Here is a 17,346-nt window from a genome sequence, read left to right as displayed (position 1 = left end):
CTTGATTGTGATAAAATGTAATCGTACAAATATATTTCTAGCACTTAATGGTTTTTTTTTGTTTGGTTGGTTGTTGTTTTGTTTTTGTTTTCCCATGACTGATCTCTCACTGTCATTATTTATTTTCCCACTGTGTTTCTGTTGTTGCAAAATTTGTCCAAATTACATTTTCTTTCGAATCACTTAATGCTTATGAAACTAGAACAACATGAGGTTGAAACCAGACCAATCCCTTTGATACTTGAATAGAAACACCTGTTGAACTTAACAATTTGCCATGTGTGGGTTGTTCTGATTTTCCTCCTCTCTCCTTTGAAGTTCTCATTTGTCAGAATGATAAACAAGTCAAAGCCAGATGTCTTACAGAAGTCCTCTGTGTCACCACAATTATTTTGTCAGGTCATATACAGACCCCATTTAAAGAAGGTGTGGGGGCTGGGAACAACGTATTTTCTGTAGAAGTAACTGGAGTGATGCTAATTATATATGTCAGCTTTTTTTTTTTATATGATAATGACCACAGAGACCTCATTGGCCAATTGTTTCTCAGTATTCCTGGATAGCTAGTTCTAACTTTCATTCTTTCTTCATTTTCGTATATAGCACTTCTTTTCCAGCTGTCATATTATTTTATTTTTTTATCACAGTACTAGAATGATAATGTTCTGATGACTGGTGATACTTCAAGACACCTCTGTTTAGTACTAATAACTGCTTATCGTGTTCCAAAAAAATACTTTAATGCATCTTAAATTTCCTTCAAACACAATCCCATTTACACCTTAACTTAACCTTGAAAATAGATGCAGAAAGAGTATGGTATTCTGCTCTTATTCCACCATATACTGGTTTCTGTATCACTTTTCATGTAGTATGCAGGTGCCTTCTAGATCCATGTGTTAAATACACGATATTAAATAGCATGTGTTAAATACATGCTATATTTTTTTTCTCTGCTTTTAGGAAAAGAATGATTTGTCCATGCAGGATATTGGATAGTTGTTAGAGGTGGCAAAGTAATGAAAAGAGTGCCTTGAATTGCAATGAAAGATGATAAAACTTTTAATGACCCAATTTCTCATAGTCTTAAGAAATAAATGTGGAAGAGGCAACAGAATTGTTTGCTCTCTCTCTGTTCCTTCCTTCTCCTTCCCAATAGTATCAGCTTGTTCGAACTACTCTGACAGGTGTTGCCATGAGCATGCAACTCACATGCCGCTATGGTAATTTGGACAGACCTTTAAAAGCTCTCTCTCATGCAAAGATAAGTTTACTTATGCAGTAAAAGTTTTCATTTTTCAGTGGGGGCTTGACCTGTTGATTTTAGTCCTAGTTGTGATGCTTTTATCTTTTTTTTTTTTTTTCATCTGGTCCAGATCACTGAAACTCTTAACAAAAGGAATAAAATGTTATTTTCGTGTGGGAAGACAATACAAAAAGCTTTTGTTTTGGATAAAAAAAAAGCTGTTGTTTTGGATATTTGGTTAGAAGAAAGGAGTTTCTAATGTGGCTTTTAAGATTAAAGGATTAGTAACAACTTAAAGAGAGATGAGCTTAGGACAGATACAAGGATTCACCTGAAAAACTTAAGCATGTATGTTTAAAGTTTCCTTTTTGAAATTCTCTAAATGTTATTTTCTTTCTCTAGCCCTCTGTTCTTCTTTCCCCCTGTTTTTCTTTTCCCTCTCTTCTCCTTTCCCATCCTCTAGTTTTCCCCTCCTTTCTGGGTTTGCTCCCCCCTCTTCTGTGGGTCCTCTTGTGCAGCAACCCAGGTCCTTGAATTCTACGGAGAAGTCGTAATTATCAAATGGGTTTGATAAAAAGTCATCCCTTGCCAAGTTCATATGACGAATTGAACTGCAGACTCTGCCACTTCATACACTTGAGAGACCAATAATTTTTTACTCATACCTGAGAATACTCTACACTCTTGTGTTTAGGAAACAACAACGTTTGATATTTAAATAGGTTACCCACTCTGCAGGCATATAGTCACTTTGGATATATATGCATATGTATATATAAAATATATATACGTTGTATACATATATTATATATGCATATACCTACGGGCACACACTTTGCTATATGTTTATCTCTTTTAAATGGCACTGGATGATACACTGCCAGGAAACCTTACATTGTTTCTGCACTTCTAGATAAGGCTCTAAATACCAGCGGAACCAGTTGTGCCTAAATTTAAAGATAATGGGAAATGGTAAAAGCAAGTTGCCACAAAAATAAATAGCTGAAAGTGAAAGGAGGAAGGCAGGTTGAGCAAGCAGTTCATGAGAAAGTATTCATTGCCAAAATGCAGCACAGAAAGAAGAAAGCTAAACGGAGACTGAATGTTAAACTTTCACTCTGTACATTAAGTTTAATGGTTGTATCAACGGCTTCATATGACAGGAAATGATCTGGGCGTTTTGTTCACTTATTCTGGATGCCCTTAGTTTCACAGAGCAACTGGTAACATGGATTGCACCTCGGAAGGGGACAGCTGAACTCTCCTCCAGCTTAGTGAGGAAAGAGCAGCGATGAAATCCGTGGACTGTGTGCACGTCATCCAACAGAAGGATACCGCCTCCTCTCCCTCTGCCCCCCCTGGTGCTGCTTCAGGCACCACGGGACTTTTTTTCTGTCACATTCCTGTGGCTTGCAATGCTCCTGTCCTCGTTGTCTTGCAGCAGTGTCTCTTTACCATGTTCTCTAACCCTGAAAACAGAGCTAGAAGCTCTGCGCCATGAGCTGATCTACAGGGTCCAGGCAAGGTCTCCGCTAGAGCAGCCAGCCGTCTCCCCTGATGATGAGAAAGCGGGTGCCCCTGTTTCTTCCTTCCTGCAGCCTCTGCAGCTGGTGCCAGGCAGGTAAGCTGGAGTGGTGGCTGTGGCTGCGCAGGGCATGAGCTTGCAGGGAATGAGGCTGCTCTCACCAACTGCTGCCTGTCCCCGTTAGGAGAACAAGCTTCCTGGCCATAGCCCAGCTGAAAGTTTCCGAAAGGAAATCTCGAATGGGAGCAGAAACAGGGGGAGAAGGTCTGTCGTCCACACGGAGGAAACAGGTAAATAGCACCATCGCGAAGTGGGTTGGGATGTTGCAGCTGAATGCTTTTTGGAGACTAGCAGCAGTTCTTGGCTCATATCTCCTCCTGTAGGCTGATGGATGCTCCCAGATCCTATTACGATTTTTGCAACTGAATACAATTATTATTGAATGAATGTTGTGAACTGCATTTGCTTGATGATTACCATACTCTTTAAGGTACAGATATTTCTGCTGTCTGCAGGTTGAATTTTGAATATTAGTTCCCAATTCTTCTTCTTGTAACTATGGTATTTCTCGATTAGCTGTAGAGCTGAGTAAGGCAACTTGAAATTGTTCAGATTGGAAACTGATCAATTCTAAATCCATCATTTTCAATTCAGGGTAACGTCTAATTGTTTCTCTCTGATAAATATTATGAGGGAAAGCTATTATTAAAAAAAAAAAAAAAAAAAAAAAAAAAGTCAAGTCATTTTTCTGGGAAAACATAGTCATCCTAAAGAGAGAAGTAGCAAGAAAGTCTCCTTTGCTTTAAGGAAGTAGGAGCTTTCAAAGAGAAAAGCTAGCTTGTACCTGTCTGAAGAGGCAGACTACAAGGAATTCAAAAGATTAGCATTACTTCTGCATAAAACCATCTATTAATATAATTAGCAAAATTAATAAATTAAAAAATTATTTTTTTTACTGTAGCCTTTTAAACGATGCTGCAGAAAACACTATAGACTGCTCTGTAAAACGCCTCTGATGTGTATTATAATGTCAATATATTAATGGGATACACTTGTTTCCTTCAGGGATAAAATGCTCAATTTCTTTTAGTTGTTGTCTTTCCAAATACATTGATGTTTGATAGGACGAAATACAGAATTTAAACCTAACAATGTGCATACTATAATTACATTGAGTAACTAGAAATATTCCTAAATTGCTAAATCTGTTAAATTCCCTTATAAATAGTTTTAGATTGTTTTGACTGATGGGAGCTGATATTTTGAATTACTGATTAAGTTAAAATATGTTAAGTTAACAATAGTGAGTAGATAAAGCCTAAATCAGAGATTCCTTAAAATGTGCTTTTTGATTATTAATTAATGTGAATGTATTTCAGTTAATCTTCAGCAAGCTAAATGAAATTTAAGTTTTACAGTATCCATTGTGCTTACCTCCAGTCTCTAAAAGAGGATATTCATATAGGACATGAACCAAATCCATAGGTTTAAATGAGATTTATTCTATTTCATTAATAATTTTTGGTTCAGGGTCTTGGCTAAGAGTGATTTCACAACCAGGATGCAAGACAAAATTTACTTAATTATTTTTCTTGTAGCCTGTTTCTATCATGGGAGTCACAGAACTTCCCTGCTCTCCCCACCCTAATGTCTCCCAAATAAAAACTAGTGATCTTTTATACCTAAACCACAGCTATCACCAAAATGAGGAGGCATGTCTTTTATTTTATTTTTAATGGATATTATAGCATCAGTATTCTGCAAGTTATTCAGTACCCTTCACTGTAGTTTTCATCTATACTCTTATTCTCATTGAGGGTTCATGGGGCAGAGGAGGGTTTTGGGCTCCTCAGCTGTGCTTCTGGCAGACTTAAGATTCTTCTCATCAGGTAGCCACCTCTGATATATCTATATGTATTTCTTCACCTGAACTTCTAATTAAGCTGCTTCATATTTTTGTAAGCATTGTTTTTTAAGATAAACTGGCTGTTAAAATTGTTTTGGATGGATAAACAGAAAGCACAGAATATGAACATTCAATTGAAAGGGAAAACCTACATAGGGTGACGTACTACAAAATTGTTTCTAACACAGCCATCATATTTTGTATGTATATATTTTAAAAAAATAAATATATTATAAATCTTTTCCTTACATAAAAGGTCATCTGTTACACCGAGTTACCTTTCTACTTGCTCTAATAATAGCAAATTAAGCTCTTTAGAGCTTAATTTTCTCAGACCAGACTTCCTCTCCACTGATGACCATGAACCTGCTAGTCAATGCTAATTTTGTTTTAGTGCAGTGACTGAAAAAAAATAACATGTTTTTGTGCCTGGTCCTGAATTCTGCCAGTTCATTGGTCATATACATAAAATTACTACCCCTGTGTTTTTATCTTCCTGCATCCATTGCTGAGTATTGGAATCCTTGCAAGCCTCTAAAGTATCCCACAGATTCACTACGCTCAGTCCAGTATGATGGCAGATAAATTAGGGTATTGAGTGAGGTGCTTTGTTCTTGTGCTATTTCTGTTGCTTCAACAAGCTCTCAAAGCAGAGTCTAGTCTCAGAATTAATTGTTGACCCATAATTTCAATTCAACACAATACCAGTTCCTTAGAAAGTGAATATATGAGAATGTTACTGGTATAGAATTGCTTCTCTTATGTCTATTCAAAGAACAGAAGTAAAAGAGAACCTTTTGTTGTTGTTTATAAATAAAGTTGTGATTTTTTTTTTTAACTTTGATAATTAAATTTTGGTAATAGATGCCCTTGATTTTTTCAGACCTAGCTCAACTCTTCTTGAATATATGGAATTTTCCTTTTTAATAGATTTTAATATATACTTACTTGATACTGTGTGCATGAAAGTGGCCACGAATTGTAATTTTAATTAAAATGATGATTGAATGAAAATAGATCTAATGCAGTGCTTTCTTTCATATTTTTATAGGCTAGGCATTTTCTATGTTCATACGTAAAAGTATTAGTCATCAGAATTTGTACATCTCATGTCTTGAGAAAATTTCCAGCACAAGTAGGCTGAAGAGATGGGTTTTGAGTATCAATTGCAGAGAAAGCGGCACAGTTAACAGTCAGAAACAAGAGTTCTTGATACAATGAGTAGGAGTTAATGGGTGATCTTGAAAGATGCATATTATTAATATGCAGGCAGATATAGATCATCGAACCGCTTCTAGCAGGTGTCATATCAGGACACTTAAGAGCAGGAATACTTTTCTTCTAATTTGTCTTTCTTTTTATAAATTTTGCCTGTAGAGGAAAACTTGCTACACAACAGAAACGCACACATATGAGCGCACACACACATTACCCTGATCACTATTATTGATTGCCTTGCCAGCATGCCTCTCTGTAAGATGTATATGTCCTTCGGTCCAGGAACAAGATACAGCTTTATTACTTGAGACAGTTCAGAGTACAAATGCCAAGTTTCATTTGCACGCTCCCTAGGTGCCTTGTTCCAATCATCTCTGTGTGATTCTGATTCCCGTGGTTGGCTAGCGAGGTGAGCATCAGGTTGTCTGTAAGCTCAAATTTGCAAAGTTCTGGTGTGATCAGATTGGGGCACCCATGGACTTTACTTACTTCAGTGTATTGAGGTTATCCGTTTCAACCAGATGTGTATATGAAAGGAACTGAAGAGAAGTTCAAAGTCCACAAAGCAGTGAAACCGGCTAACTTAGCCTGGCAATTTTTCACTAGCTGTTCCCAGGTTCTTTTGCCATGTCACTTCTATCCACAGGAAACAACTGGTGTCATGCAAACACTAAGTAGTGAGAAGGCATCCCCTTTGCCATTACTCTTGATATAAGTGCTTTTTTGGCAAATTGGTACATTTGCTGATTAGAAATGTTTTGACTTCCGTATGCTATTGTTTAGATCTCCATGACAGACAGACAGTATGAACTTTTATGGCTGGAACTTGACTTCAGAGATCTTTAAGTCAAGAAAGCTAACCTTTCTTACTGGTCTAAGCAATTCTGCATATAAATTCCCTCACCAAATCCTTCTTATTTTATTGTTTGAAGAAGAGAAAATATAAGAGTGCTAAAAAAAAAAAAGTTCTCAAAAGAGATGTTATTCTTTTTGTTTCTGCTGACAACAAGCTAACTCTAAAGGAAGTGAACACTTCTGTGTGAAAGAGTAGAAAAAGACTTCATTCAGTGCTTACAATTTTACATGAAGAATTCCACTTACTGAATGAACGAATCAGTGTTGCATATTATACAGACCTCTGTGCAATAAAAAATACACAAAATAGGCTCTAATTTAAAAAAAAAAATGTTTTGCTTTATGCTGCATAATAGAAGTCTATATAAACTATTCTTAATTCTTTGTAAATTATTCCTGGTTATACTAATTGTAACATATTACTTGTAATTCCATTAAGATTAAAATGATGCTAGTAATACTTCAAAGATACTTGTTAGATCTGAATCATATGTGTAACGATGACTAAGCCATTTTAATGCAGTGACTGATTTAATCCATGATTAATGCACCATAAAGACTTCTTAATTTAAAAGTGCCAAATTAATCAATCTATAAACCTGCACAAGCAAAAAGTAAAGGAAGATATCTTGTGGTAATAAATTAAAAAGTTAAAAGGAAAAAAAAAAAAAAAAGCTGCAAATTGTTCAAGAACGTACATATCGTTTATAAATTAAATTACCTAGTGTTTAAGTGTGTTTCAGGAAGTCTACAGAGTACAGATCGAGACCAAAGAAGGAACCCAAGCAAGCAGGTCTCTTTTTTAAGCTCAGGGTTTTTCATCTTTTTTGTTTGTTTCAGCAAAAGTTGAGAGAGATGTCTCAGGCCACAGATACTCAGATACCAAAACTTAGCAATTTATGCACAAGTTCATAGATAACAAACTTGCAGTTTTATTTGGATGGATTACGAAGTTAGATTACAAGGTATTAAAATGATTATGCAAGTTAAAACAAGGAGAAGGAGGGGGAATTTGATCTTACTGATATGCAGAAGAGAACTACATAGATATGCAGAAGACTAAGTTCTTATCCTTCTGCAAAAGCTAGATGTGTTTGTTTTGGGTGGTGTTTTTTGTTGTTTTGTTGTTGTTTTGGGTGTTTTTTGGTTTTTTGAAATTGTGGTTACATTTCTCACTGGTGAAGAACACATTCTTTCAAGTGCTGGCTGTGGTTTGTAAAGACATCTGGAGTCATTAACTTCTTCAGAATTGTCTGTTCTCTTCATGGAAGAAGAGTCTGAAATGTTCTTCTCCTCACTCACACCCCACAACGTGGTTTATATCAGAAGAGTTAAAAAAAAAAAAATTCTCATCAAAGCAAAGCTATCGTCTGAAGTCACAAGAGGTCGGGGCACACGTTATTGTTCTAGGTACTTGTTGTTTTGTACAGCAAGTCCTCATGGTGGTGCACACTTTAGATATTTTTACATGTTTTAAAGAAGTATTTTACCAATCCTGTGTTCTGCTTACATTATCAAATATTCAAAAATCCTTATACTACAAAGCTGATGCTCAGGTTTGATTTACAGTGAACTGAAGCATACTCAGGTAGAGCTTTTGACTTTTTCTGCTCTGTACTGGTAGTAAATATTCAAGCTATATTTGGTAATGTATATATTCTTCATATTGTAATTCAGATTTGGGTTCTTCTTGGAATAGAATTGCTAACATTTCTTAACAATGTTAGCATTTTACTTAAAATCTCTATTACTTTCCCTAAAAAATATACTCTGTATATCCTTTCTTTCTCTTTAATAACGAATTATGTTGTTTGTTTTGAATTTGTTTCAGTGAATTAGTTGATTTTAAGCATATGTGTTGTTCATAGGTCAAAGTGAATATTTGTATATACTGGAAATAGTTATGTGTTGGTATTGGCTTCTGAACTTTTTTTTTTTTTAAGTATCTTGTGGTTAAATTCCCCAAATAGTTTTTAGGAAATTATTTTTCCTTTTTGTGGCTTTAGGTAAAATGGCCACTGTGCTGGTTCTGTTCTCTGTATTGTCATAAATGACACTTCTGTATCCATGTTTCTCCCTGAAAGGCAAACTCACTATATTCTGCGCAGCCTTAAAGACTTCAGAGTCTGCATACATGAAAGGAAAAAGATTTTTTTAGAGAGTGTGTGTAGATTTGATACCATAGAATCACAGAACACCCAGAGTTGGAAGGGACCTACAGGGATCACTGAGTCCAACTCCTGGCTCCACACAGGACCAACCAAAAATCAGACCCAATGTCTGAGAACACTGTCCAAACACTCCTTGAACTCTGGCAGGCTCGGTGCTGTGACCACTGCCCTGGGGAGCCTGTCCCAGTGCCTGACCACCCTCTGGTGCAGAACCTTTCCCTAACACCCAGCCTGACCCTCCCCTGTCCCAGCTCCATGCCGTTCCCTTGGGTCCTGTTGCTGTCCCCAGAGAGAAGAGAGCGGATATTCGTAAACTGCAGCAGAACTGTTCAGTGTTTTAAAAATATGAAAAAGTTCTCAGATTGTACCTAGCTTGCTGATTTTAATTAATGTGTAGCAGTTCTGAGGAATGATGAATAGCTTTTCATTGCTGCTAAGAATCAAATCACAAATCCAGAACCTCAAACTGTGAACGAGGGCAGTTTCCTCTCTTGTTTGGATAGTGAAATTCCAATGGCCACACTGGTGAGTTCCTTTAAAAGCAGGAAAAAATATATGTATTTAGATTACTGCCAATTCCATTCACCAGGAAGGCATTTTGTTCCAAACGAAAGTAAATGAATACCTTGCGAAATAAACTGCCTGACATGCTTTTTGTTGTTGTTGTTGTGCAACTCCAGAAAATCACATTTTGATTTTATCTGGAAGCTTCTTTTTCAGAAAATTTTGTCACTTACAAATGTGATTTATTTTTTTTCAAATAAAAAATCACTGAAGTAAAACACCTTTTTTTTGATTTTATGTTGGCTTGGTTTTCTATTACTTATCAAATGGCAGGGAATGTAGAAGCCTTTAAATTCTTGGTTTGAAAATCCATAGATTTTGGCATGTTAAAGGAAGTGTTGACTGCAGGATAGTGTTCCTGTTAATGTCAGTAGGGCTCATAGGTTCTTCAATTCTTGTGACATTGAAGCATTCCCTGACTTGCATGTGAATTTTGTCCACTGTCTGTGAGCACCACTGATGTGCTACCCAGCATCTAGCCCTCCCCTGGCAGCCCCCTTAAAAGGAGAAAGGTACAGACTTTCTTCTCCAACTCTGTCACTCTGTACACTGCAGAGAGAAGTAGATGCTGATGAGCACAGGACTGTGCACAGGGGTACCACTGATGGGACAGAAATAATATCTCATAGAGTAGGTCACTGCCCTTTGTAGCAAGAGGGACTGAATCTGGGCCATGGCATTTTTATCTGAAAAACAAAAACAAAACAAAACAAAACAAAAAAAGGCAAACAAAAATAGAGATTCAGCAGTACAAAGCAGAATTTTCTTCTCTTGACTTAATATCAGTTTCTAAGTGCAGTAAATAAAGTTCAATAAATGTTACAACTGTGTTTTCCAGCCTCCAAAGTACCACTACCACCTGATGTTTTCATGAAAACCTGCTCTTAGCAAATGCAACCATCCTCTTGTCTTTTATCCTGTTCACTGACATATGTGGTTAGCAGTTTTTTGTTTTTTTTTTTTAATCTCTGTTTCTCTTGGGAGCCTTTATTTTATCATATCTCAGTATATATATCACATCATACCATATCACAGTATTTTTCTCTGATCAACGTCCTATTTTCTCGTGTCTCCAACCTTTACAGTTTTGAGTAATGCTTTTTTTTTTTTTTTGTCAGATACTAAGGTATTTGTTATGTGTGCATTTATTTGCTACCAGTCATCTCCGTACTTTCTCTCTTAGTACAGGGTGATTGACTGTGTGCATCTGAAAATACATAGAGGGTACATATATAGAGATTTTGAGAATTTGAGTTTACTGTTCTTGAAAGTACCACATAACCAGTATATATGATTAACATTTTACACAAACCATGACTGGAAACTATTTTTAGCAATATAATAAATACTGTTAGAAAAACTGGTATCTGTCATAGCTGGCAGGGTTGTTGGCTTTTTCGTTGTTTGTTTGTTTGTTTTGAGCTTTTAGTTAAAAAATTAACAAAGCTAATTGATCTGATTCATAGCTTGTTTAACTTACTGCTGCACTTTTTAAACTCAATTAGGACCAAAGATTAAAACAAGCAAGTACAATTTATATGCTGCTTAGCTGTAGCTCTCTGAGAGCTATCTAGTGCATGTTGCCGTATGAATTTTGTTTTGGCATGTTTGAGTAAGACCTTCCTTGAAATCAGTAGATAGATTCTGTTTTCAAATAGGTCATGAGACCAAGAATATAGTTTTGTTTTGTGTTCTTCCGTTTTTTTTTGAAGTAGCTTCAAAGAGCTTACTCTGTTCTACAAATGACATGTATGCTTTCACTTTGCAGTGCTGCAGGCCTGCTTGCAACTGATCGCTGACAGCAAAAGTGATATCCAACAGAAAGGTAGGAATATATTCCATGTTTTATTGCTTACTGTTCCATGTTTTATATCTTTTGTCCTATTTTAATTAACTTCAAAGCAGTAACTGAGTTATATGGCCTGATTTTAAAATAAATAAATAAATAAAATAATGTGGTCGTTTGCATCTGGACAGCTCTTGCCAATATCCTCTTTTGGGGGGGAAATCCAGCTAGAGAGGCTGGAAGTCTTAACTAGTAGTCAGCTTTATTCAATTTTGGCAGATGATAACTAGGGAAGTACATCTGTGTTTGTTTGTGGTGGTGTTTTTTTGTTGGTGGTGGTGGTGGTTTTGTTTTTTCTGATTACCCCAAAATTCTTGTTTCTTTTAGATGATTCAAGCATTGTCCCTTGGCTTCTGAGCTTTAAACGTGGAACAGCTCTGGAAGAACATGGAAATAAAATAGTGATCAAAGAAACAGGATATTTTTTCATATATGGCCAGGTAAGAATGCTCAATTTACTTCAGCATCTGACTTTTAAAGGATTTTAATGTCTGCATACAATATATTTGAAGTCTGTACCTCTTCATTCTGTAGGTTTTATATACAGATACAACATTTGCTATGGGACATCTAATACAGAGGAAGAAGGCCCATGTGTTTGGTGATGATCTGAGCTTGGTGACATTATTTCGCTGCATACAAAATATGCCACAGTCTTATCCGAATAATTCTTGCTATACTGCTGGTAAACATCTATATTTTCCTTCTCATTGTTTGCAAATAAACTGTATTAAATGGAATCTCAAATGGCGGGTGATTAAGGATTGTAGCAGTTGTAAGGAAAATGGACTGCATTCATGGATCTGGTTAATTGCAAAACTACAAAACACTTTCAAAAAGTATAGCTTTATATAAAGCATCAGCAGTTGAACTACATGCATCTAACTTGGATTCAGTTTAACTTAAATGTTGGATTCCACATTTACGTGTCCCAATAAAAAATATTTAGGAGCTGTGTTCTGCTTTAATACATCATGCATGAGTTTTACCCACCCAATTTTTGTGTACTTCACTGTGGGCTTTTCAAAGATTCAATCCATTCTAGAATCGTTAAGGTTGGAAAAGACCTCCAAGATCATCTGGTCCAACCATCCAAATAATAGTTGTCATTCTAAAGTCATTAAGCAGCTTAAATCTCTACTCCTAATAATGGCTAATGCAATTTTACCATCTGGTTAGATGAAAAATAGTTAATTCTATAAAGAGCTCTTTTTGACTGCACAAATTAGAAACACCGCAAAAAAGACCAATTAAAAAATGCAAGTCCAGCAGGCTTAGTGCTCATATGTGTGTATTTTCCTGCAGCAGCATTTAAGAAATTATTGTCCAGGCCTATCAAACCTCATTCAGTAGCTCTTACCTGTCTGCCTTTCTCCCTTGGTCATGGATTTGGGGGTTTCTGATTTTGCTATTTTCTAGCAAGATCTCTGTGAATAAAATCTGTCTTTTTTTTTTTTTCTGTCTTATATGAAAAGTGGGTTACATTCAGTAATAGGACCTGACTGTTGGCAAGTGGTGGTACTAAACAAATGGGACTGGGAAGGAAGCTTTTTTTTTTTTTTCAAGTAAAAATTAATTTAATGTATTCCATTCTGCCACATCGTCGTTCCTGCTTCCCAAACTCCCACCCTCTGCTTTCACCTGGAAAACTGAATTTCACTGCGGTATCTCATGTTGTTGAGCGTGTTGCTGCAGATGTTAGTTTTGCTCTCAGTTCAGTGATTGCAACTGGAAGGCAAGGTGCTTTCTGTTATCACATCAGCTGATGTGTGGCTTGCAGGAAGCAGACTTTTGTGCTCTGCAGTTGCAGTGGATCAGCTGATGTCTGGTAACTTCATTTGGTTGATAAAGCTGATGAGACCTCCTCTAGAAGTGTGGGAACTGAGTGGTCTAGGACCAGCAATGCCCAGTGCTGACCTTGACTGTCTCATCACCATAAGATGAGGAATCTGATTGCACTGCAGTTATGCCATTTTTTTGCAGCGTTTGCTTAAGCGAACTGTGACATGATGGGTGAAGAATGAAATTGCTAAGGAAAGAAAGGTAGATCCAGCTCCACAGAGGATGCTAAGTGTCAGATTTGGGTAGGCTGAAATCTGTAAGATTGTACCTAAAGATAAAACAAGCACTTGTCACAAGTAACAAGCCATGCTTAGATTTATAAGATGATGTGTAATGACATTTTGAACACCATTTATGAAAATAATGTCTGTGAAATATTAACTTTTAAATATTCCAAATTTTTTGCCAGGCATTGCAAAATTAGAAGAAGGGGACGAACTTCAACTTACAATACCACGAAGAAGAGCCAAAATATCCTTGGATGGCGATGGTACTTTTTTTGGTGCAGTCAGACTCTTCTGAAGTTCTTCGTTTCTGTTATTATGCTTAGTGCAGTTTTCTTCTTTTCCAATGCATTTTTCAGGAAAAAAAATTGAATTTTAATAAAGCTGCCAATTCAGTCTCTCTCCCACACCACCAGCTTCTGAAACCTTTTCTTCAGTTTAATAAGCAAACCCAAAACAGGAAACACACCAGACGTACTTGTGAGATAAAAATGTCATGTGATTACCAGAAAGCCAATTTATTTTAGACAATGGGAGACTCTAAACAACAGCTGTAAAGATATGGTTTTTGGCTTTGAAGTAATTTCTTGTCCGTGAAGCAAATCAAAGAAGAGTTGACCACAAAGTATAGCATGAGCAGGACCATTTTATTATCCAGAAATGGAAAACTAAAACACAAGTGCATTTTCATTTTCTTTATTTCATCAAAAAAAAATAAAGTAAAAAATTTGAAGCATAAAGGATGAGGAAGAATCATCAAGCACTAGATTGCCTATCATGATATGGTGGTGTCAGCTGGTTTCTGTTTATTTATTTTTGTTTGTTTTTCTTTGACATTGAGATTTATTTGGGAAGGAAAGTCTAAATGTACAGGATAATTAAGTGAACTCCTCAGAAGTATATAGAATAGTAGCCACTGGCTTGCTTATCCTCTGTGGACAAAAGATATATACATTACTAAAGTCTATTAGTATTTACTGATTACAATTAGTTTTACTGGAAAATGGACACATAAGATGTTTTGATAGCTCAATCTTCAAAGTATTGCTACCCATCAAGGAATACGTGCATGTAAACAAGGCAGGCATAGAAAGAAATGTAATGAAATTAGACACAATATAGCAGGTATAATTGGATTTCTGACTTCATAATTTCTGCAGTCATATATATATATGTTGTGTATATACAATAAATATATATATGTGAAAGTATATGCACACACATTTGAGTCTTTGACACTTTTTTATAGGATTTTGTCTTCTTTTGAACAGATTAATCTATGGAAACATTGTCGCATACATATTTGTCGTATTTCTCTTGCTTTTGCTATGATCCATTCTACAAAATACAGTAAAAAGAAAAATCCAACAACCCTGAACCAACCATAAAGTAATTAAAAATATACTTTTGTATCCCAGAAATCTGGACTCAATTCCTAGGATAACTGTAGGGTTTTTTGTTTGTTTGTTTGTTTTGAGCAATTTTAAATATGTTGTTCAAATCTGTTTTAAACAAACAAGCAAACAAAATAGACCTGTAAAAGGACTAAGTAGATTTTCTTTTCTTCTGTTTCTTTGCTTTTTTCACTCAGATTTATTTCTTTCCCCACCCAAGAATCCAAGTGTACTGCTTCTAATAGGGTGGTCAAAGCTTTTAGGAGATACTGTAATGAAAAAAATAAATACTTATTCCACTGAGCAACAAAGAAGTATGGAAATGCTACTGAGGTAGATAAAATATTTAAAACCACAGGAATGAACTGTGCTTAATTTGAAAAAAAAAATGAGTCTGAGAATTGTGTCATATACGCTCATTCAGTAAAGAAAAGGCGCTTTGTATGTTGCAGTCTCCTCGTATCTTTTTAGAAATAGTGCTGTTTGGTTTGATTGAGTTCTTATGGTAATAGACAATAAATAAAAGTGATATAGGGCTAGGAATTATTGACTATGGTAAACTGATGAAACAATTCAACTTCTCCATGCTTCAGAAAGACATTTCAGCAATGAGGATATGTGCACTGGATTACCACACTGGGATTTTTGTGAGGCTTAACTAAGGTTTCAGAATGTCTGGAAGTCCTCCTTCTACAAATACTTTAAAATATTTGTTCTTTATTTATGTGACCTGGAGGCAAAACTGAAATTTGTTATTACTGTTAGTAGTAGTGGTATTTTGTAACTTTGATGTGCTAAGTTTGCCACAAAGATATCTTAAATCCTCTACTGGAGACCTCAGTTTAGCCAAAGTTTGTGTGAGGCCCTGTAGATAAAAGAATTATTAGCATGCAGTGAGTTGACTCCTATTACTGAAGTATATTAAAGAGGTGACCAGAATCTCTGATCAGATTCTTGTTGTTTTCAGTGCAGTGTGGAAGGGAAGGGAAGGGAAGGGAAGGGAAGGGAAGGGAAGGGAAGGGAAGGGAAGGGAAGGGAAGGGAAGGGAAGGGAAGGGAAGGGAAGGGAAGGGAAGGGAAGGGAAGGGAAGGGAAGGGAAGGGGGAAGGGAAGGGAAGGGAAGGGAAGGGAAGGGAAGGGAAGGGAAGGGAAGGGAAGGGAAGGGAAGGGAAGGGAAGGGAAGGGAAGGGAAGGGAAGGGAAGGGAAGGGAAGGGAAGGGAAGCTGCTTTTCCTTAGACATAGTGGCTAAACTTGCAAATTTAATTTTTGGTATGTAAGTTTTCCCAGTGGTTTCAGTAGGCTCGCTTGGCTTAAGCCAATTCTGAACCAAAGTGCTTGGCACCTCATAAGATGTAGCTTTGATAATTTAATTTATATATATATATATAATGTATTATAGATGTGTTTTAAGCATATAGCAAAAGTTCTGTGAAGCAAAATCTGTTGTCATCACTGCCCCTTTTCTTAACTGTATTTCTTCATTCTGCTTTCAACAAACATGAACAGTGCAGAAATTTTGAAAAGTGTTTCTGACGTGTGATGTGGGAAATCTTTTCTGAGAGAAAATATTTCAAAAGTGTTCCCTTCCTATGGTAGGATGGAACAGAACCTCAAGTTTCTTCACAAAAATTGTGAACCATGAATACTTCCACGAGTGTAGACAGTGCAAGTCAACAGTCTGGTCAGATATTTCTACTGACAAAGCTGGCAATTTTGTTGTTGTTGGGTTAGTTTTCTGCTGGCTTCATGAGAAAACTTGTCTTCTTAAAATTGATCTGCTTCTACACAAAGTTGAATTTTAACAGACCAGCATTTTCTGACCAAAGCAGGAAGAAAAGGAGGATATCTCATTCCTGATGGTTCTGCTAACAAACTGACGATAGATGAGATAGCGAAGTCCATTCTGACCTCAGTCATGCTTATGCTTCAGTTAGTGGTCGTTACTGAAAACTCCTGCATTTGATAAGTGGTATTTAAATGAACATGACAGGTAATAAGTAGTATCTAGTTGATTGATATCTTAATTTACATTCTTATCATTTAAGATAGGTTTCTGCAAATTCAACAAACTGTGCAAATACTATGGTTCTTTTATATGCAGTGTGAAGCAGCAGCATGGCAGACATAAGGGAGCTGAATATTTTCATTTCAGTACATTTTCACTGAATGTGAGAGGTTGTATGTTCTTTCAGGCTCAAAGGGTTATAGCAAATGGGACTACATCAAGCTTGCAGCCATTCATTAGTGGAGTTTTCTTTAATGTTTTTATGAACGATGCGGGTGCTGGACTTGAATGCATGCTAAGTAAGTTTCCAAATGACACTAATAGGAGGAGCTGTTAACTTCCTCAAGGGTAGAGAGGCCCTGCACAGAGCTCTTGACAAATAACAGGGCTGGGCAATCACCAACTGCATGAAGCTGAACAAAAGCGAGTGCCAGATTCTGTACCTAGGATGGGGCAACCCTGTAAACACATACAGACTGGGGGATGAGACACTGGAGAGCTGCCCTGCAGAAAAGAAATCTGTGCATTTTGGTTGATGGCAAGTTGAATA

General features: G+C 36.5%; 1 protein-coding gene across 1 annotated transcript; it reads left to right on the top strand.

Annotated features, from left to right (window-relative positions):
- Window positions 1-2,312: 2,312 nt before the first annotated feature.
- On the top strand, window positions 2,313-15,735 carry TNFSF13B (TNF superfamily member 13b). The gene is given in 8 exon segments (XM_040537393.1): window positions 2,313-2,633; window positions 2,635-2,842; window positions 2,845-2,867; window positions 2,956-3,061; window positions 11,254-11,310; window positions 11,659-11,771; window positions 11,866-12,016; window positions 13,583-15,735. Coding segments are annotated over 8 exon segments (867 nt in total). The 5' UTR covers window positions 2,313-2,537; the 3' UTR covers window positions 13,696-15,735.
- The last annotated feature ends 1,611 nt before the right edge of the window (window positions 15,736-17,346 follow it).

The sequence above is a fragment of the Cygnus olor genome, chromosome 1 (genome assembly GCF_009769625.2).
Source record: "Cygnus olor isolate bCygOlo1 chromosome 1, bCygOlo1.pri.v2, whole genome shotgun sequence".
Taxonomy (NCBI): Eukaryota; Metazoa; Chordata; class Aves; order Anseriformes; family Anatidae; genus Cygnus; species Cygnus olor.
Note: the sequence above shows the minus strand (reverse complement) of the source record. Positions and strands in the feature narration are given on the sequence as shown.